We start from the raw sequence: 18158 nt of genomic DNA on the forward strand, positions 1-18158 counted from the left end.
ATAAACCAGACTTTCTGAGCTCGGGCTCGCTGGAGAGTTCCTTCGGACAGTACATTCAGCTCGGTGTGTGTTCCAGCTACCAGCACAAGGCAGCCTTTACTCACCATCACTCCTGTTATATGCAATGTGAGCGGGCAACGCGGCGTTGTTGCCTAGTAACAGTTTGTTACACAAGGACAGCGGCGCCTGACAGCTACACTCACAGGACACAGGAGAAAATCAAGAGAGAAAAATTAAACCAAAGCAGATAGTTATCATTCGTCTTGTTAGACTCAATATTTCCGAGGCAAACGTTGTGGGTGGAATCATGGCTTCCCGTAGTGCTGGGACACTCATAACCAACTACAATGCGACATACATTCCTCCTGCCTTAATGCCAGGGTAAGATTAATGCTGCATTGATAATATTAGATATCAGAATGTGTGCTAGGCTGTTAATGACTGTAAGTGTTATTGTTTACACTATTCAGTCGCAGAAATTGTTGTTTGGAAAATTTCAACCACTACAGGAATATTACACCAACTTTGAGAGTGTTATTACTATTTTCTGGTTTGTCATTAAATCTTACATTCTTATTCTTCAAATAAGCAACTGTTTGTCACATTATATTCTTAAACATCTCTGTTCCAGTTCATAATCTTACAAAAGCCACAATTGTTGTCCAGGCCCATTCAGTCACTTCCGAACTCATCCAGATTTGTCTTGGAATAGAGTCAAAGATAGTCACACAAAACAAAATTGTTCTATCAACATAAACAAAAATATCAGGGAAGTACTGATTGAGACTGTATTGTGTATCTGTACAGACATACATTGAATGCGCACCATCAGGAACTGTTTAGGATTTATGTTTGAGGTCGGCAGTTAGGCCATATTAACTACATATATGTAATCACAATATAACTTCCAAAGATATGAATCAAGTTCTCACTTGTCATTCATGGTCCTGGCCTGGCCATATATCTTAGTGTCCAGTGAATAATTGGCAAAATGATCAGGGAACCAAAGTATTGAATTACAGAATAGTGCAGCCCAAACAGTACAGACCATCATGCTTATGCCTGCTACTTTGAAGAGCAGTTTAGAGCAGACCCATTCTCTGGCCTTTTCCCACCTTTATTAAATCTCCCATTGATGGATATTACCACATTTGTATCTACCAGCCTATCAAGCAGTGCACTCTTAATCCTAACCACACCTTAACTCTGTGCCCTTTGGCTACTGAGCTTTTGGTCATTGACAATAGAAAAATAGAATCATCGAGTAATAGTAAATAAAGAGAAACTATCTAAAACCTTTGACTTTAAACACCTGCAAGAAATCTTCTCTGGGCCTTGTCAGTTCTAAGGAGAACAAATTTAGCTTATCTAATCTGTCCATGTAACTGCAATACTCACCTTGGAACCATTCCAGTAACTCTGTTCTGTTCCTTTGACAAAGTCTTCACACTCTTCCTAAAGTACAGTCACCAGAATGGATACAATGGGCTGGACCTTAGGGAATGCCCACCCTTTCCTCTACTCCCATACCCCCTCTCCCCACTCTGCACTGGTGTGTTTGAAGGTAGCAGGACTTGTACAATGCACGCATAGTTTTCCACCACCGTCCCAGACCTGTCTTTCAATTTATGGTGGGGAGGGGGTAAGTGTCAGGCAGCTTTAAGTGCATCATTCCACCTCAGCTGTTATTTTATCCAATGCAAGAGAAGGTCAATTCTAGGTGGGTAGCCCAGCAGCTTTTAATGTGCTGGCTGGTATTGGGCAGGGAGTGGTATTTCCTTTGATGACCCCCTGTACCTACTGGAGGCACTCATTCCCTCAAGGCCATACTTTGTCCCATGGACCCTTTTCCTTGGCTCTCAAACCTGGTCTCCCAGTCCCTCACCGTCTTCAGAGGAGCCTGCCAGCCAGGCCTCACTGATACCCGAGATACGCTTTGGAGTCTGGCTCCATAACCCCTTCATATTTGGGGACTGCCTGTAGCCCCCGCAGTGGCCAGCACTCAAAACTAGTGCTGCTGGGACGACAGAGTTGCTGGCCAATCAGATTAGCTGTAGCTCTCTAAATCAGGGCTTCCTTCCCAGATGAGGGTGGATGTCTTGACCTTAGGCAATTATCACAGCTTCCAGTGTCAAGTGCCTGTAGGGCACCTAGCTTTTCAGTGGACAGGTTCCGATCCAACATTTGAGTTAGAGGGCAGGGGATACGGCACCCTGTAAAATCCAGTCCAGTGTTCCAGTTGGAGGTGGACTAGTGTTTATATAGGTTTAGCATAACTCCCTGCTTTTTGTGCTTTATACCTCTGCTTATAAATCCCAGGATCCTAAATGCATTGTTAACTGCTTTGTTAACCTGTTCTACTGCCTTCTCTGGCAGTGCACCCCCTATAAAATTGTATCATTGAACTTGTATTGCCTTTCCTAATTCTTCATACCATGGTTTCTGTTCTTGCATTCCTTTAAAATTATACCTGTTGTGATATCACTCGAAGAGAATATGCAAATATCAAGGAACCAGGATGTAAGGCAGCATGTGACCATCAGTGGTATGTGTGAGTGGTTGCAACTGTTGCTATGAATAATGATGGTTGCCAAATCCCTCCTGCAGATCTGGATATGTGTGTAATATATATATATATTTATCATTCCTGTGTGTGAAATTGGGGTGCATGTTAAAGGAAGCAGAAATGCAACATTGGGTTGTTTCTTCTCATTCTTACACTCAAAAGGTACCATACTGCCTCCTTTGTGTCTGCCCATTCACTCAATCTGTCATTGTCCTATTGATGCATGTTGTTCTCTTCCTACATTTTCAATTTTTGTTCCAACTGCAAATTGTGCTCTCTATCCCTGAGTTGTTAATGTAGATCAAAAACAGCAATGGACCAAGTACCTAGCCCTTGAACCCTTGGAAACAACACTAACTAAATAACTCCCTCTGGTTTGGCAAACATCTGCTCACCATTATATTCTATTTCTATCAATTGTTTGAAATTGAAGAGTTCAGTTTATCAAATATTGAATATATAAAACTTGATGTGGTATTAGGGAAAACTAAAATAAGTGATTCACAGTTAGAATGTGTGATATTTGAGGTTCCTTACTAATTTTTGAAAATATAGCTCATCAAGCTGGTAGCACAGTGGTTTGCACTGCTGCCTCACAGCACCAGGGACCCGGGTTCAATTCCCGGCTTGCGTCACTGTCTGTGTGGCATTTGCACATTCTCCTCGTGTCTGCGTGAGTTTCCTCCGGGTGCTCCGGTTTCCTCCCACAGTCTAAAGATGTGTGGATTAGGTTGATTGGCCATGTTAAATTGACTCTAGTTTTGGGGGGATTAGATGATAAATATGTGGGTTTATGGGGATAGGGTGGGGTTGTTGTCCGCACAGGCTCGATGGGCCAAATGGCCTCCTTCTGTACTGTAGGGATTCTGTGATTCTATTCTATGATTAAGATTCAGGTTGCTGAAATCGTTTTCAATTCCTTTTAATGTGGAATCTCAATGGTGTCAGCCTGTCATTATAACCACACTTACTATGCTGAATATTAATAGAATACTGAATGTTCTGTGAATCACCTAATGTATCACATTAGATGACTCTTTGAATGCATCTTTTGCAACTACAACTGTTATGTAGACTGTTAAGAGGCAGAGAAGGCAAAGGGGAGATTTAATAGAGCTGTTTAAAATCATGAAATGTTTTGATAGATTAAATAAAGAGCCACTGTTTTCAATAACAGAAGGGTCAGCAACTGGAGGACACAGGTTTGGCAAGTTGTGATGATTTGCAATGCATTGGCTAAATATGTAGAACACAGTAAGAAGTCTCACAACACCAGGTTAAAGTCCAACAGGTTTATTTGGTAGCAAATACCATAAGCTTTCGGAGCACTGCTCCTTTGTCAGATGGAGTGGATATCTGCTCTCAAACAGTGCACAGACACAGAAATCAAGTTACAGAATACTAATTAGAATGCAAATCTCTACAGCCAGCCAGGTCTTAAAGGTACAGACAATGTGGGTGGAGGGAGCATTCAACACAGGTTAAAGAGATGTGTATTGTCTCCAGACAGAACAGCTAGTGAGATTCTGCAAGATCAGGGGGAAAGCTGTGGGGGTTACTGATGATGTGAGGACGGCCTAAACCGGGATGTTGGATTTATGTCACATGATCAGTAACCCCCACAGCTTTCCCCCTGATCTTGCAGAATCTCACTAGCTGTTCTGTCTGGAGACAATACACATCTCTTTAACCTGTGTTGAATGCTCCCTCCACCCACATTGTCTGTACCTTTAAGACCTGGCTGGCTGTAGAGATTTGCATTCTAATTAGTATTCTGTAACTTGATTTCTGTGTCTGTGCACTGTTTGAGAGCAGATATCCACTCCATCTGACGAAGGAGCAGTGCTCCGAAAGCTTATGGTATTTGCTACCAAATAAACCTGTTGGACTTTAACCTGGTGTTGTGAGACTTCTTACTGTGTTCACCCCAGTCCAACGCCGGCATCTCCACATCATAAATAGGTAGAAGCAGACTCAATAAAAATTTTCAAAGGGGAATTGGAAAGAAATGCAAGGCTACGGAGAAAGGATAGGGGAATAAGACAAATTGGATAGCTCTTAAAAGAACAGACATAGTGGATTAAATGGCCTTCTTCTGTACTGCAACAGTCTGCGCTTCTCTGTTGTCTGTAAAGAGACGTAGAACATAGTACGGAAATTTAGGTGACTGAATTAGGGTGAATTTATATTGCACAGGTGCTCCTGTGAATGACAGCATGTATGTTTATTATCAAACTTCGTTACATTATATGTTTAAGAGGAAGCAACCAGGCATGAATGATGGATAAACTTTGGCTTTTTCTACATTTGCATTCTACATCCTGCAAAAATATGCTTTGAATGGTTTGTGAAAGCCTAAGGGCTGATATCTGTGTCATTAAGTTTATTAATACTAAGTGAAGTATGACGTGATCAGAGCTGGTTAGCATGGCATGATGAGGCAAAACCATGCAAGACAAGCATGTTCAAATTCTCTGAGGAGTTAGCAGAAACTTTATATAAAGAGATCTCCATGGATATCATGTGACTTTCATAACATTAATTCTGCATTGAAGGAGTGCTGAAAATTTTCAATATAAAGAGTTCTCTCATCTCTTTAACTACCAGGCCTTGTCCACCCATCCATGATTTCAGAAATTTGCTATCATTCTGTCATGCTCCTGTTCACATGTTTAACTCTGAAACTTCCCAAAGCATTAAAATTTGTAGCTATACAATAGAAGAGCTCTTGTTCTTTTAACCACATGTCCATTGAGTCTTTTCATAAATTTAATGGGGATTTTCAATAATGGTTTATTGCCAGCTTTACACTGCATCCAGTTTGTAAAGTTGGTGGATAACTCCTTGTGTGCTCATTTTTTCCCCCAAAATCTTTTTAAAAGGTTTTTTTTGAAAGAAAGAATTCCTGAAAACTATTTTTGTTATTAAGACAGTGATCCCCACATTGTGTGATGCATTTAGTCATGTTACATGAGCTGAAATGTAAACCATTTTTGATGCTTTATATATCTAATTCTGCAAATGGAAACCTGATCCATTATGCATCAGCAATGCAAAGATTTGCAAAAATTATTCTCTGTGCATTCTGGGAGTTAATGTCTGACATCATGGAAGAAGGGTTGAAGATTCATGGAAACGTTATAACATCACAACATTTCAAACAGCCTTCATTTTTGTTGAAAAAATGAAAATCTGTACATGGAACGAGTTATACTAAATAATAATCTTTAGCTTCATATTCGATCAAAGGAACAGCATTCCTTTCTTCTGAGGCCACTCTAAGTAATAATTTCATTAAAATGCAATGAGGAACCAATACATGTAATTTCTCAAACACAACTGAAATGTATTCAAACAGTCATGATAATGAGGACAGTTTTTATTGCTGTACAAAGTGACAATCTATGTTTTGGTCACAGAAATACCCCAAATTAATTTAATTTGAATGTTTTACTTAAATGATTAGGATGTCATTTGCACCATGTGCCCAGATTTCTAAAGCACATATTTAATCAGTCAAATTCCCCATTGGGAACTCAAAATTAGCATGTCTCTTTATTACCAATTTGCCAAACAGTAGAAACAAACTTTTGCTATTTACCCTATCAAAGCTTCTATCGGAACACCCTTTAATCGTCTGGTTAAGAATCTCCCAGTTTTTGAGCCTTTCTTCTTACCACTTTTATCAATCTTGTGAAGTTTCACAACACTTTTTTCAGTGGCTGGATTATGCTGGGCGAGAAACTGATTTTGTTTTTAGGCCAACATCCTCTTTTCTGGGATCGGTGCGATTATTGCCAGGCGTGGCCAGGTTGGAAAATCACCCCCATTATCTTCAATACTTTTTGATCTCCTTTTTTAAGGAAGGATATAAGTGGGTAGGAGGTGGTTCCGAGGAGTTTCAGACTGATCCCTGAAATGAGTGAGTTGTTTTATGAGGGCAGTTTGGACCAGCTGGGCTTGTTCCCTCTGGAGTTTAGAAGATTTGATTGAAGAAGATAAGATTCCTAATGGGCTTGACAGGGTGGAAAGGATGTTTCCCCTTGTGGATGAAACCAGAATTAGGGGACACTGTTTTAAAATCAGAGATCGCGCTTATATGACAGAGGTGAGGAAGGTTGTGCAACTTTGGAACTCGCTGCCTCAGAAGGTGGTGGAAACGGGGTCATTGAATATTTTTAAGGTGGAGAGGGATAGATTCTTGCTTGGCAAGGGAGTGAAAGGTTATTGGGGCAAGATAGGAATGTGAAACTCAAAATGCAAACAGATCAGTCATGAACTTATTAAATGGTGGAACGGGCTTGAGGGAACAAATGGCCTATTTCTGTCTTATTGTATATGTTTGTACCTTAAGTACGCAATACTAATCAAGGCAATCCCACCCTTTGCCAGCTCTCCAGGAGGAGAGTGCACAACTGCTTAATTCCCTAATACAGATTGTGATGCTGGCCACTATTCAATGGTGTCCCACCTAAGTTCTGCGTGCATTCATGCGATGTGGCATTACTGGATGGACCAGCATTTATTGCCCATCCCTAATTGCCCTTGAACTGAGTAGCATTTCATTTCAGAGGGCATTTAAGAGTTGCTGTGGATCTGGAATCAAGGCAGATTTCTTTCTCTAAAGGACAGTGGTGTTATGGTTGTCATTAGATCTTAATTCCAGATTTTTATTAAATTCAAATGTTACCATCTGCAAAGACGGGATTCGAACCCAGAACAGTATATTGGGTCACTAGATTACTGGTCCAATGACAATACCGCTACACCACTTGCTGCTCCATGAGTTAGCTCTTCAGATAAATCCTCTCCACTACATACAGGAGAGAGTGGCATGCCATTCCAGAGCTTTGAAACCTCGGTTTGATAATGTGGAAGTAATGGGATATCTGATCAGATCACCATCTTATTCATTACTGTTTAATCCTTAAGCATCATTGAAGCATCATTGAGTCAGTGCACTATCAGTGAGATGTTTTGTGGACTGCATTGAACCCTCATTACTTGTTATATTCTTGTTTCCAGGTACCGTGGCTATGTCCCTACCGTAAATTTTACATATGGTGATACTTACGGAAACACCACCAGGAAGTACTTCCAAGATTTCCGTCTGTCAGCGCTGAATACAAGTCAGAGTCCTTATAGTAAAGGAGGGCAATTTCCAACCATTTACTCCAATGATCCCTCTCTTGTAATAGCAGATAGATCCCACAACCGGAATAGATGGCTATATGCCCCACAATGGTCAAGGTACGATGTGGATTTTGACAGGAATGAAGAACTGAAAAACTTTGATAAGGTAGGAACAAGATTTTTGTTTAAACAGAGGTGATTGGAACCTCCATTCTCTGTGATTTCTCATGGTCCCTTGTCACACAAAAGCAGATGCTAGTCTGGTATTTACTACAGGCACATTGTGGGTAATGTTTGAACATTTTGCAATGGATGGCCATTCTCCTCAGAGTTCAGCATCATGGGTCTCAGTTCAACTGTGTGAACAGCGCGTGAAATTTCATGATTACAAAAGAATTGTGGAACAGTTGGTTCCTTGCCAACATCAAACAGTTTTAAATTCAATATTAAAAGCCCTGCAGGTGATGCAGTTGGCAGCAAAATAATCTTTTAGCTTGCTATGTGCAGTTTCCAGTTCTTCTTCAGCTGATGAAGTGGTCCCACATCATTGACCAAGAGTTAATCTGGCTGGTTTAACCACCCAGTTACAGATGCATTAACCTCATTATCTCATAAATCAAACTGTTGTAAAAAAATCAGTCAAGTTCATTAGAAACCTGAGTTTTTTTTTCGAACATCAACCATATGGACTGACAGTTGGTGCATAAATAAACCTCATAAGTGGCTGATTTAACCTCAAACAGCTCAGAGTCCTTCAGAAATATTACTGCATCTGAAAATGCTTTACAGAAAAAATAGTTTTTAAAAATCCTACCTGTTATTAGTTGGGAAATTGCTGGAATCCATCATTAAAGAAGAAATAGCAGGACACCTGGAAAAAAATGGTTTGATCAAGCAGACGCAGCATGGATTCATGAAGGGAAAGTCGTGCTTGATGAATTTACTGGATTTTTATGAAGATGTAACGAGTGCGGTTGACAGAGGGGAACCGGTGGATGTGGTGTTTTTGGATTTCCAGAAGGCGTTCGATAAGGTGCCTCACAAAAGGTTGCTGCAGAAGATTAAGGTACACGGAGTTGGGGGTAAAGTGTTAGTGTGGATTGAGGATTGGCTATCTAACAGGAAGCAGAGAGTTGGAATAAATGGGTGCTTTTCTGGTTGGCAGTTGGTGACTAGTGGCATGCCGCAGGGATTGGTGCTGGGGCCTCAACTGTTTACCATATACATAGACGATCTGGAGGAGCGGACCGAGTGTAGGGTAACAAAGTTTGGGGATGATACAAAGATGAGTGGGAAAGCGAATTGCGTGGAGGATGCGCAAAGTCTGAAGAGAGATTTGGATAGAGTGGGCGAGAATCTGGCAGATGGAGTGTAACGTTGACAAGTGTGAGGTTATCCACTTTGGAAGGAATAATAGTAAAATGGACTATTATTTAAATGGTGAAAAATTACAACATGCTACTGTGCAGAGGGACCTGGGGGTCCTTGTGCATGAATCGCAAAAACTCAGTTTGCAGGTGCAGCAGGTGATCAAGAAGGCAAATGGAATGTTGGCCTTTATCGCGAAGGGGATGGAGTATAAAAGCAGGGACGTTTTGCTGCAATTGTACACGGTACTGGTGAGGCCGCAACTGGAGTACTGTGTGCAATTTTGGTCCCCTTATTTGCGGAAGGATGTATTGGCCTTGGAGGGAGTACAGAGAAGGTTCACCAGGTTGATACCGGAGATGAGGGGGATAGCTCATGAGGAGAGATTGAGTAGATTGGGCCTGTACTCGTTGGAGTTTAGAAGGCTGAGGGGAGATTTTATAGAGACACATAAGATAATGAAGGGGCTAGACAGGGTAGAGGCAGAGAGATTCTTTCCACTTAGAAAGGAAACAAGAACTAGAGGACACAGCCTCAAAATAAGGGGGAGTCAGTTTAGGACAGAGTTGAGGAGGAACAACTTCTCTAATAGGGTAGTGAATCTCTGGAATTCTCTGCCCATTGAAGCAGTGGAGGCTACCTCGTTAAATGTGTTTAAGTCACAGGTAGATAGATTTCTGATCAATAAGGGAATTAAGGGTTATGGGGAGCGGGCGGGTGAGTGGAACTAAACCACTATCAGATCAGCCACGATCTTATTGAATGGCGGGGCAGGCTCGAGGGGCTAGATGGCCTACTCCTGCTCCTATTTCTTATGTTCTTATGTTATCGGTTGTGCATTCTATCTCAACAGACAGAGGATCTTGTTTATCAGCCTAGTATCTCTGGCTTGTGTGTGTGCGTGTGTGTGCGCGTGTGTGAATTCGATCCTGATCGATAGTTCTGTAGCCAAAAACCTTCCTAAAGCTGTATATGATATGCTTTTGCAAGATTATCGAATCTCTTCTCGCAGTACTGCATTAGGTTCATAAATACCATTCAGGGAAGGGAACCAGTCCTGTCTCCCCTACTAGTCACTCCAGTCTCCAGTCCAAGAATGCATGATTGAATCTTAATGTTCTCTGGTTAACTAAGTATTGAGAACAAATATTGACAAAACTAATTTTCTCATTAATACTACTTATTTTCTGATAGGCAAATTGAATGTTGGCCTTTATCGCGAAGGGGATGGAGTATAAAAGCAGGGAGGTCTTGCTGCAATTGTACAAGGTACTGGTGAGGCCGCAACTGGAGTACTGTGTGCAATTTTGGTCCCCTTATTTGCGGAAGGATGTATTGGCCTTGGAGGGAGTACGGAGAAGGTTCACCAGGTTGATACCGGAGATGAGGGGGATAGCTCATGAGGAGAGATTGAGTAGATTGGGCCTGTACTGTAAAAGCAAGGGAGATGGCAGAATGGTCAGTAGGAAGCAATTCTTCAATTTATTTTTTCCCAACACCTTCTTGTCACCTAGGCTTTGGATGAAATACTTTGTAATGATGCTACTGTTATGATTTAATCTTGGTGAGGTTTCCTAACTGAGTACATGTTAAACAATATTAAAAACAATGTGCTTTGATATCACATTTCAGAAATACAAGGAATGATTTTAGCAAATGTCTGCTTATGTCAGGAGTACTATGTAGTCTTACATCATAGATCTCGGTTGCCATTTTTAATTGGAATTGGTTCGAGCCTATGCTCTCCCTTCAACATTCCAATGCTGAAATTCCCATCCTTAGTTTCAAATCGGTTCCGGACCCATTTACCCCACCCTACCTTAGTGATTCCGAACACACCTTCTGCTCCTCTAATCAACTTCTCAATCCTTGCTTTCTCTGTTCTACCACTGGCAGTTGCTTGTTCAATCCCTCTGGGAATCCCTACCCAGTTCTTTCCTCCTGCTACAAGCAGTCCTGCTGTAAGAAACCTGTTCAAAAGCCATTTATCCAATGTTCTATTGGAGCCCTTAATGTAATTTGTCTGTGTCTCTCCCAATATTGCACATACTGTGGTGCTCCCCAACACTTTCATTTTGCCTGTAAAGTGTTCTGGTTGCTAACTAAAATTATATTGAGCAATCTAGATATTGCTGCTGCAATCTTCCTGGTGTAATCCACGACCTCAAACTGAAAACAAATCACCTCAGTGCACATTGAGAAGACTCTCCCTGACTGTCCAAATTGAGTAATGCTTGCCCTTGATGGAGAGAGTCAATTGGTTGCTGAGGACAGGCCCAGGAGTAGTGCTCTCATGCTAACCACTGTGCCACCAAATCTGTGCAAAGCTGTGCGCTTTGCAATGCCACAAGACATGAATCAAATGGGATGTGATACTTATAAAGTTTCATGTGTAATGCAATACTGCTGTGTCGAAACTTACAGACCAGTAGACAAATTGGCCTGATAGTGAATGAGTTGCCTCTTTTCTACCATATTGGATTTTCATTTCATCAACTTTAACAGAAAAGAAAATGGGTTGTGTTGTAAAGCAGTCCATTCATCATGAGCCTACTGGCATTGACCAATTTCATGCCTGGTTTAGTCAGCACTACCCATATAAATGAATACAGATATTAGTCTGTGAGGTGACACACCTAAAGCAGAAGCACCACCCTATTTACTCTTGTGAAAAAGATCTCAGCTGAGATTTTCTAATCATTACCAGTAGAAAAGTGACAATTTGGGCATTTGTGATTGGTTTTCTGCCAATTTTGTGATCAGTGTAATTTCCTGCTGATTGCTTAGGGGTTTTTCAGTTTCAATATGTAAATGAGTCTTGGATGGCATGTTACATCTTTCAGACAGTTTCCTTGGAATGATGTTGAATTATCATTGATTCATCAATCCACCTCCATAAGCTGGATCTGTGGTTGCTGGGTTGTTGATTGAACTGCTTTTAAGGAGCCCTGCATGAAGACTGCAAGGATAATCGATACCTTCATTTTTTTTCAGTTTTATCTTTTAACTCTGCAAATTCCTTGAAAGATGGTGTCACCTCCCAAATCGATGTCTAACTTCATGTTTGAATCTCTCCAATTAGGTTTCTATCCCTGCCACAATACTGAAATGGCTCTTATCAAAGTCACAAATGACATCCTTTGTGGCTGTGACAAAGGAAAACTTTCCCTCCTCAACCTTTGTCCACACTAACCTGCTCCAACACTGTTCCACAGTCATCCAGTTGGGTGCTCTTACCTGGTTCCATTTTAACCTATCCAGTCTTAGCCAGAAAATCACTTGCAATGGCCTCTCTTCCTAATCCTGCAACATTACCCTTGCTGTCCACCAGGGATCTTTATCCTTGGCCCCTCCTATTTCATGGAATCATGGAATCCCCTACAGTGCAGAAGAAGGCCATTCGGCCTATCAAGTCTGTACCAACCACAAGCCCACCCCAGGCCCTATCTGCACAACCCCATGCATTTACCCTAGCTAGTCCCCCTGACACTAAGAGGCAATTTAGCATGGCCAGTCGGCCTAACCCGCACATCTTTGGACTGTGGGAGGAAACTGGAGCACTTGGAGGAAACCCACGCAGACACGGGGAGAATGTGCAAACTCCACACAGACAGTGACCCAAGTCGGGAATGGAACCTGGGTCCCTGGCGCTGTGAGGCAGCTGTGCTAACCACTTTCTCAGCCAAGTGCTGCTCCTTGGTGCCTTCATCTGAAAGAATCATCAAAATTCTACAGTACAGAAGGAGGCCATTTGGCCCATTGAGTCTGTACCGACCACAATCCACCCAGGCCCTATTTCTGTAATCCCGCACATTTACTCTACTAATCCCCCTGACACTAGGGTCAATTTAGCATGGCCAATCAACCTAACCCACACACCTTTTGGATTATGGGGGGAAACTGGAACACTCAGAGCAAATCCACGCAGACACGGGGAGAATGTGCAAACCTCACACAGACAGTGACCCGAGGCCGGAATTGAACCTCGGTCCCTGGCACTGTGACACCTTGGCGCCCAAAGTGCAATGTTAGTTTTTACACGCATATTGATGACATCCTGTGCAACATTACCACCATCTCTCTGTTGCTACATTCTCAGACTGCTCATCTGACATCTAACACTAGATGAACAAAAATGCCTTCTTTTTAAATATTGGGAAGAGTGAAGGTGTTGTTTCCAGTCGCTGCCTCAAAATCCATTTGCTAGCTACCAATTCTATCCCTTTCTCTGGCAACAGTTGGAGACAAAACCCGTCTGTTTGTAACACAGGTATCTTTTTTTTTCCATTAGGCCAGGCAGTGGCAAACTAGTATTGTGACTGGGCTAGTAATCCAGAGACCCAGGGTCATACTCTGGGGACCCATGTTCGAATCCCACCATACCGGATGGTGAAATTTGAATTTAAAGTCTAATTATGACCATTAAACAATTGTCGTAAAAATTCTAGTTCACTAATATATATCCTTCAGAGAAGGAAATCTGCCATCCTTACCTGATTTGGCCTACATGTGACTATGTGACTCCAGATCCACAGAAATGTGGTTGACTCTTAAATGCCTGCTGAAATGGCCTAGCAGCCACTCAGTTCAAGGGTAATTAGGGATGGGCAATAAATGCTGGCCCAGCCAGTGATGCCCACATCCCCTGAATGATTAAAAAAACTGACCCTCAGTTGACCACCTATTCACACAATCACTAAGACTGCTTATTTCCACCCATGTAACATTGCCTAACTTTGCGTTGTCTCAACTCATCTGCTGCTGAAACCCTCATTCATATCTTTGTAACCTCTAAATTTGATTATTCAAACACACTCCTGGCTGGTCTCCCACATTCCACGCTCCAGAATCTTGAAGTCATCCAAAACTATGTTGCACTTAACTCACACCAAGTTCTGTTTTCCTTTCTCCTATCACCCCTGTTCTCATTGGCCTACTTTGACTCCCAGTCAAGCAATGTATTGACTTTAAAATTCTCGTACCTGTTACTGAATTCCACCAGATCTCCTCCAGCCCCACAACTCTCCAAGAGATTTGCGCTCATCTAAATTCTTTGGAAAATCCCTGATTTTAATTGCTCTACCATGAGTGACCAACAGTTGCCTAGGAACCAAGCTCCGAAATAATCTTTCTACACCTCACTTTCCTACCTCTTTGAACAATCCTTTGGTCACCTGACCAGTATCTCCTGATGTACCTTGGTGTCATATTCTGTGAAGCACATTGCAAAGATTTGTTACATTAAATGCGCTATAGGTAGTTGCTAGTGTTTGAGGTAAATTTGTAGGAACTATTTTGTCACTGTTATTTTTGCTCCCACCAGCACAATAGATTTTTCCATAGAAATTCCCTTATACTTGCGTTTCTTTGGACAAAGAGAAAGAGGGCTAATAGAAGAATGCAAGGCAGGCCTGGCTGTATCACCAGCACTTTGTGGCTACACCCTCTTACACAAATTAACGCAGTGAGCTACACAAGTGTTCGAGGGACATTGCTTGCAAAACCTGCTATTCACAGAGGAGGATATGTCTGATTTGTGCCACAAAGAGTAATCTGCAGCTCAAGGCTCAGACCTACCAATAGCTGTATTCTAGGTCCTGGATCATTTCCAAATGTCACAGATGGCATCAACCATGTATTTCTCCCCTGCCGTGCAGAGATGTATCTCAAGTGACTGACAGAAGCCTTATTTACTCAAGCATGTAATTTAATCATCTTTTCTATGAACAACCAGCAAAGCATGAGAAGTTTATGGAATATTAGAAAATGGCAGGATTTCTGAAGACATGGATGATTATAGATTGCAGCCTCTGCTTCATTGCACCGTGCTTTTACTTACATGAATCTTGCAGGATTCCACTCTGAATGTTTAGCTTGTTTAGAGTCATCATCACAAGATTTTACACATCAATGTTCAATTCCCGCACAGTGATCATGATCCTGAGGCCAACAGCAAGAATTGCACCTGGAATTCTAAATCCAGTATTTATTTTTCTCCTAGCTCTTCCAATTTATTCTGGATCAGTCAATAGGTAGAAAAACTATTGTCTTGCTATAACAGATTCGCACTGTCATGTACTGGGCTTATCTCCGTATCCACGGCAGAAGTAATTACTGGAAATATTCAAACTCAATATTAAAGCCCATAAGACATCATTTCTGCAAATGTGCTGAAGCCTTAATCAAAGTTTTTAATTTCTAAAACTGAACGATACTTTTTGCTCCATATCTAATCTAACGCCAAAAGCACATTTCACCTTCTGCAGAATATTGCATCCTGCACAAAGAACCATACTGCACTGGCTTCTTGACCAGCTAATAATAAATCTTTTTCCTTGTTCCCCAAGGCTTTGTTTCACTCACTCTGCATAACTTTGGGTGACTGTGCAGAGTTTGCACATTCTCCCCGCGTCTGTGCGGGTTTCCTTCGGGTGCTCCAGTTTCCCCCCACAGTCCGAAAGACGTGCTGGTTAGGTGCCTTGGCCATGCTAAGTTCTCCCTCAGTATACCTGAACAGGCGTCGGAGTGTGGCGACAGTAACTTCATTGCAGTGTTAATGTAAGCCTATTTGTGACAGTAATAAGTAAACTTATCCTCCCTCTCTATAGTTGTGTGTCCCAGGCAGCATCCACCCATTCCTTTACATCAGCATAATGTTAATGATTTGCATATAAAACCCTTATGTTTATAGTGTGAACACAGCAAGTGCATCTAAATTCACGCTGGGCAGAATTTAATGAGGGCAATAGGGTATACCTGACGTCCACCTTAAAAACTGAGGACATCCCTGCTGAACTGATCTCTGGTTGCCCCGAGAGAATTAATTGGCAGCGGGAAGGCTGCTGCCAGGTTTCCCAACTCCCCGGGGGATATTATTTGCAGGATTTTCCCCAATGAGGCAGAAATTTCTCTTTCTGGAGCTGCTGGCTGATCAGAAGCCGATTGCTCTCCATTACCAGCAGCGAGTGCTGGAGCCTTCATCGGGAATCATCATTAGATCCCTGGAGAAGGGTAATTAAGGGAGGAATGGGGGCCATGGAGAGTGAAAATTTCTGGCGAAGTGGGAGATGGTAAAGTGTGGCTGTTAGCGGGCCCTCCCCTTCCCAATGCTTGATCTCACAATCAGGCCCTGAGTGCCTCTTAGCAAGGGCTCCCCTCCCAGCACCCATTTCCCACCCCCCAACCCCCTCCACTTCCCCAGGAGACCAGAAGCAAACCCCTACTCTGGTTTGCTTGTAGGTTTCAAGTCTCCCACCCACTGTTGCTTGAAAATACCAGTGGTGATGAGATGCGGCTTTTAAGTGAGCATTAATTTCCCACTTAAGGGCCTCAATGGGCATCTGGGAGGGAAGACCAGCTGCAAGATTGTCCACCTCAGATTTAATTGGGGGAAGGGAGGGAGGTGAGGGAGCAAGATTGTCCCAATCCAATGCTCTCAAATGCACCACCCGCTGCCTTGGTTCTCCCCCCCAGGGGACATTAAATTTCACCCTATCTTTCCATGAAGTTTGTGCAGCAAAGTCTGCTTGCCACACTACTTTCCAAACATTACCATTGCCTAGATTCGATCCTCCATCTCAGGCATTCAATATACAGAGAGTTAACATTACCACATGATAACAACACAAAAGATCTGGAGAATTCAAGTATCAAGGTCTATTCCCATTACATTTCATTTAGGTTGTACTTGGTTATTTTAGACCCATATAAACAAATTCAAGATACTGTGATGATCACACCTGAATAACAATCTTCTCAATTCCTATAAATTATTCATTTTTAATTTGTTTAATTATACGTTTTTTTCAAATATTTTAGATTTTTGATGAGGAAACATTGATTGAAATGTTTATTCAGTGAGGTTACAATGTCACACAGGAAAGAATGACATGATCCAGATTTTGCAGAGGTAGTGGGGGCAGGAGTTAACAATGAACTGCCGACGTTTGCTGTCACAGAATCTGAGAATCACAGATTTGTTACACATCAGAAGGAGGCTATTTGGCCCATCGTGACTGCACTGGATCTCCATACAAGCATTTTGACTTAGTGCCTTTCCCCCGTCTTTTCCTCATACCCCTGCATATTGTTTCCATTCAACTGAATATCTAATGCCCTCTTGAATGCCTCGATTGAACCTTCCTCCACCACACTTCCAGACAGTGCATTCCAGGCCCGAACTACTTGTGTGAAAAAGTTCTTTTTCTCACATCATATTTGCTTCTTTTGCAGATCACTTTAAGCCTGTGCCCTCTTGTTCTTGATCCTTTTACTAGCGGCAACAATTTCTCCCTATCTATTCTTTCCAGCCCCCTCATTATCCCTCTGAATCTGATCACAAGCTCAGGATATGGAGAATGCAGATTAGTGTTGAAATCTTGAAGTTACAGTCTGTCACCTCAGTGCCCTGACACAAGATTACCCTTGCTTCGCTGCTGACTGCACAATTGGGCCCGTCATATTGTTGAGTTCAATTAACAAAGGTAAGGTTGATTTTTCACAATATTGTTAAAAGAAAATTATGAAATAGCAAATCGCTAGGAGGACCCAGACATCAAATTTATGCATAAACAAAGTGGGAACAGGGAACAAAACTCGACAGTCCTTTGTTACTTCTTTATAAAAATAGTTAATCTTTTGTTTTACTACAGCTAGCCCAGCAACACCGGGAGAACTACAAGGATAAGACAGGCACAATACCCAGAGTGGACCATTTCGTAATGGCTGGAACAGAGGCTGACACATTCCCTTGTTTACCAAATATGTGAGTATAAGAGGGTGGCCTTAACTCAAAGTCAGTTATTACAGTATAATTTAAGCAGATTATTGATTTAGTGAAATGATGTTAACAAACTTCTTATTATTTTGGGAGTAGCTGTTCAAGAAGGCAGCTCACGGGCAACTAGGGATGGGCAATAAATACTGGCCTAGTGATGCACCATCAATTACGATACGAGGACTCCAGCGAGTGAGTGAAATAACAGGCATTTAATCGCAAAGAACTGGAGCACACCCTTGTAGCTAACCTGGCCCAGACTGAGGCAAGGAGGAGGAACCATCACCTTTATCCCTCGCTCAGGTGGAAAGGGAG

The 18158-nt window shown here is 42.0% G+C and overlaps 1 protein-coding gene across 1 annotated transcript in view; it reads left to right on the top strand.

The window, feature by feature from the left end:
* The first annotated feature begins 307 nt into the window (after positions 1-307).
* cimip2c (ciliary microtubule inner protein 2C) overlaps positions 308-18158 on the top strand; it is a 32996-nt gene continuing 15145 nt past the window's right edge. The window contains exons 1-3 of the mRNA XM_078213570.1: positions 308-381; positions 7592-7865; positions 17719-17831. Coding sequence (XP_078069696.1) covers positions 308-381; positions 7592-7865; positions 17719-17831 — 461 coding nt within the window. The remainder of the gene's footprint in view (positions 382-7591; positions 7866-17718; positions 17832-18158) is intronic.

Source organism: Mustelus asterias, chromosome 5 (genome assembly GCF_964213995.1).
Source record: "Mustelus asterias chromosome 5, sMusAst1.hap1.1, whole genome shotgun sequence".
In the NCBI taxonomy this organism is placed as follows: domain Eukaryota; kingdom Metazoa; phylum Chordata; class Chondrichthyes; order Carcharhiniformes; family Triakidae; genus Mustelus; species Mustelus asterias.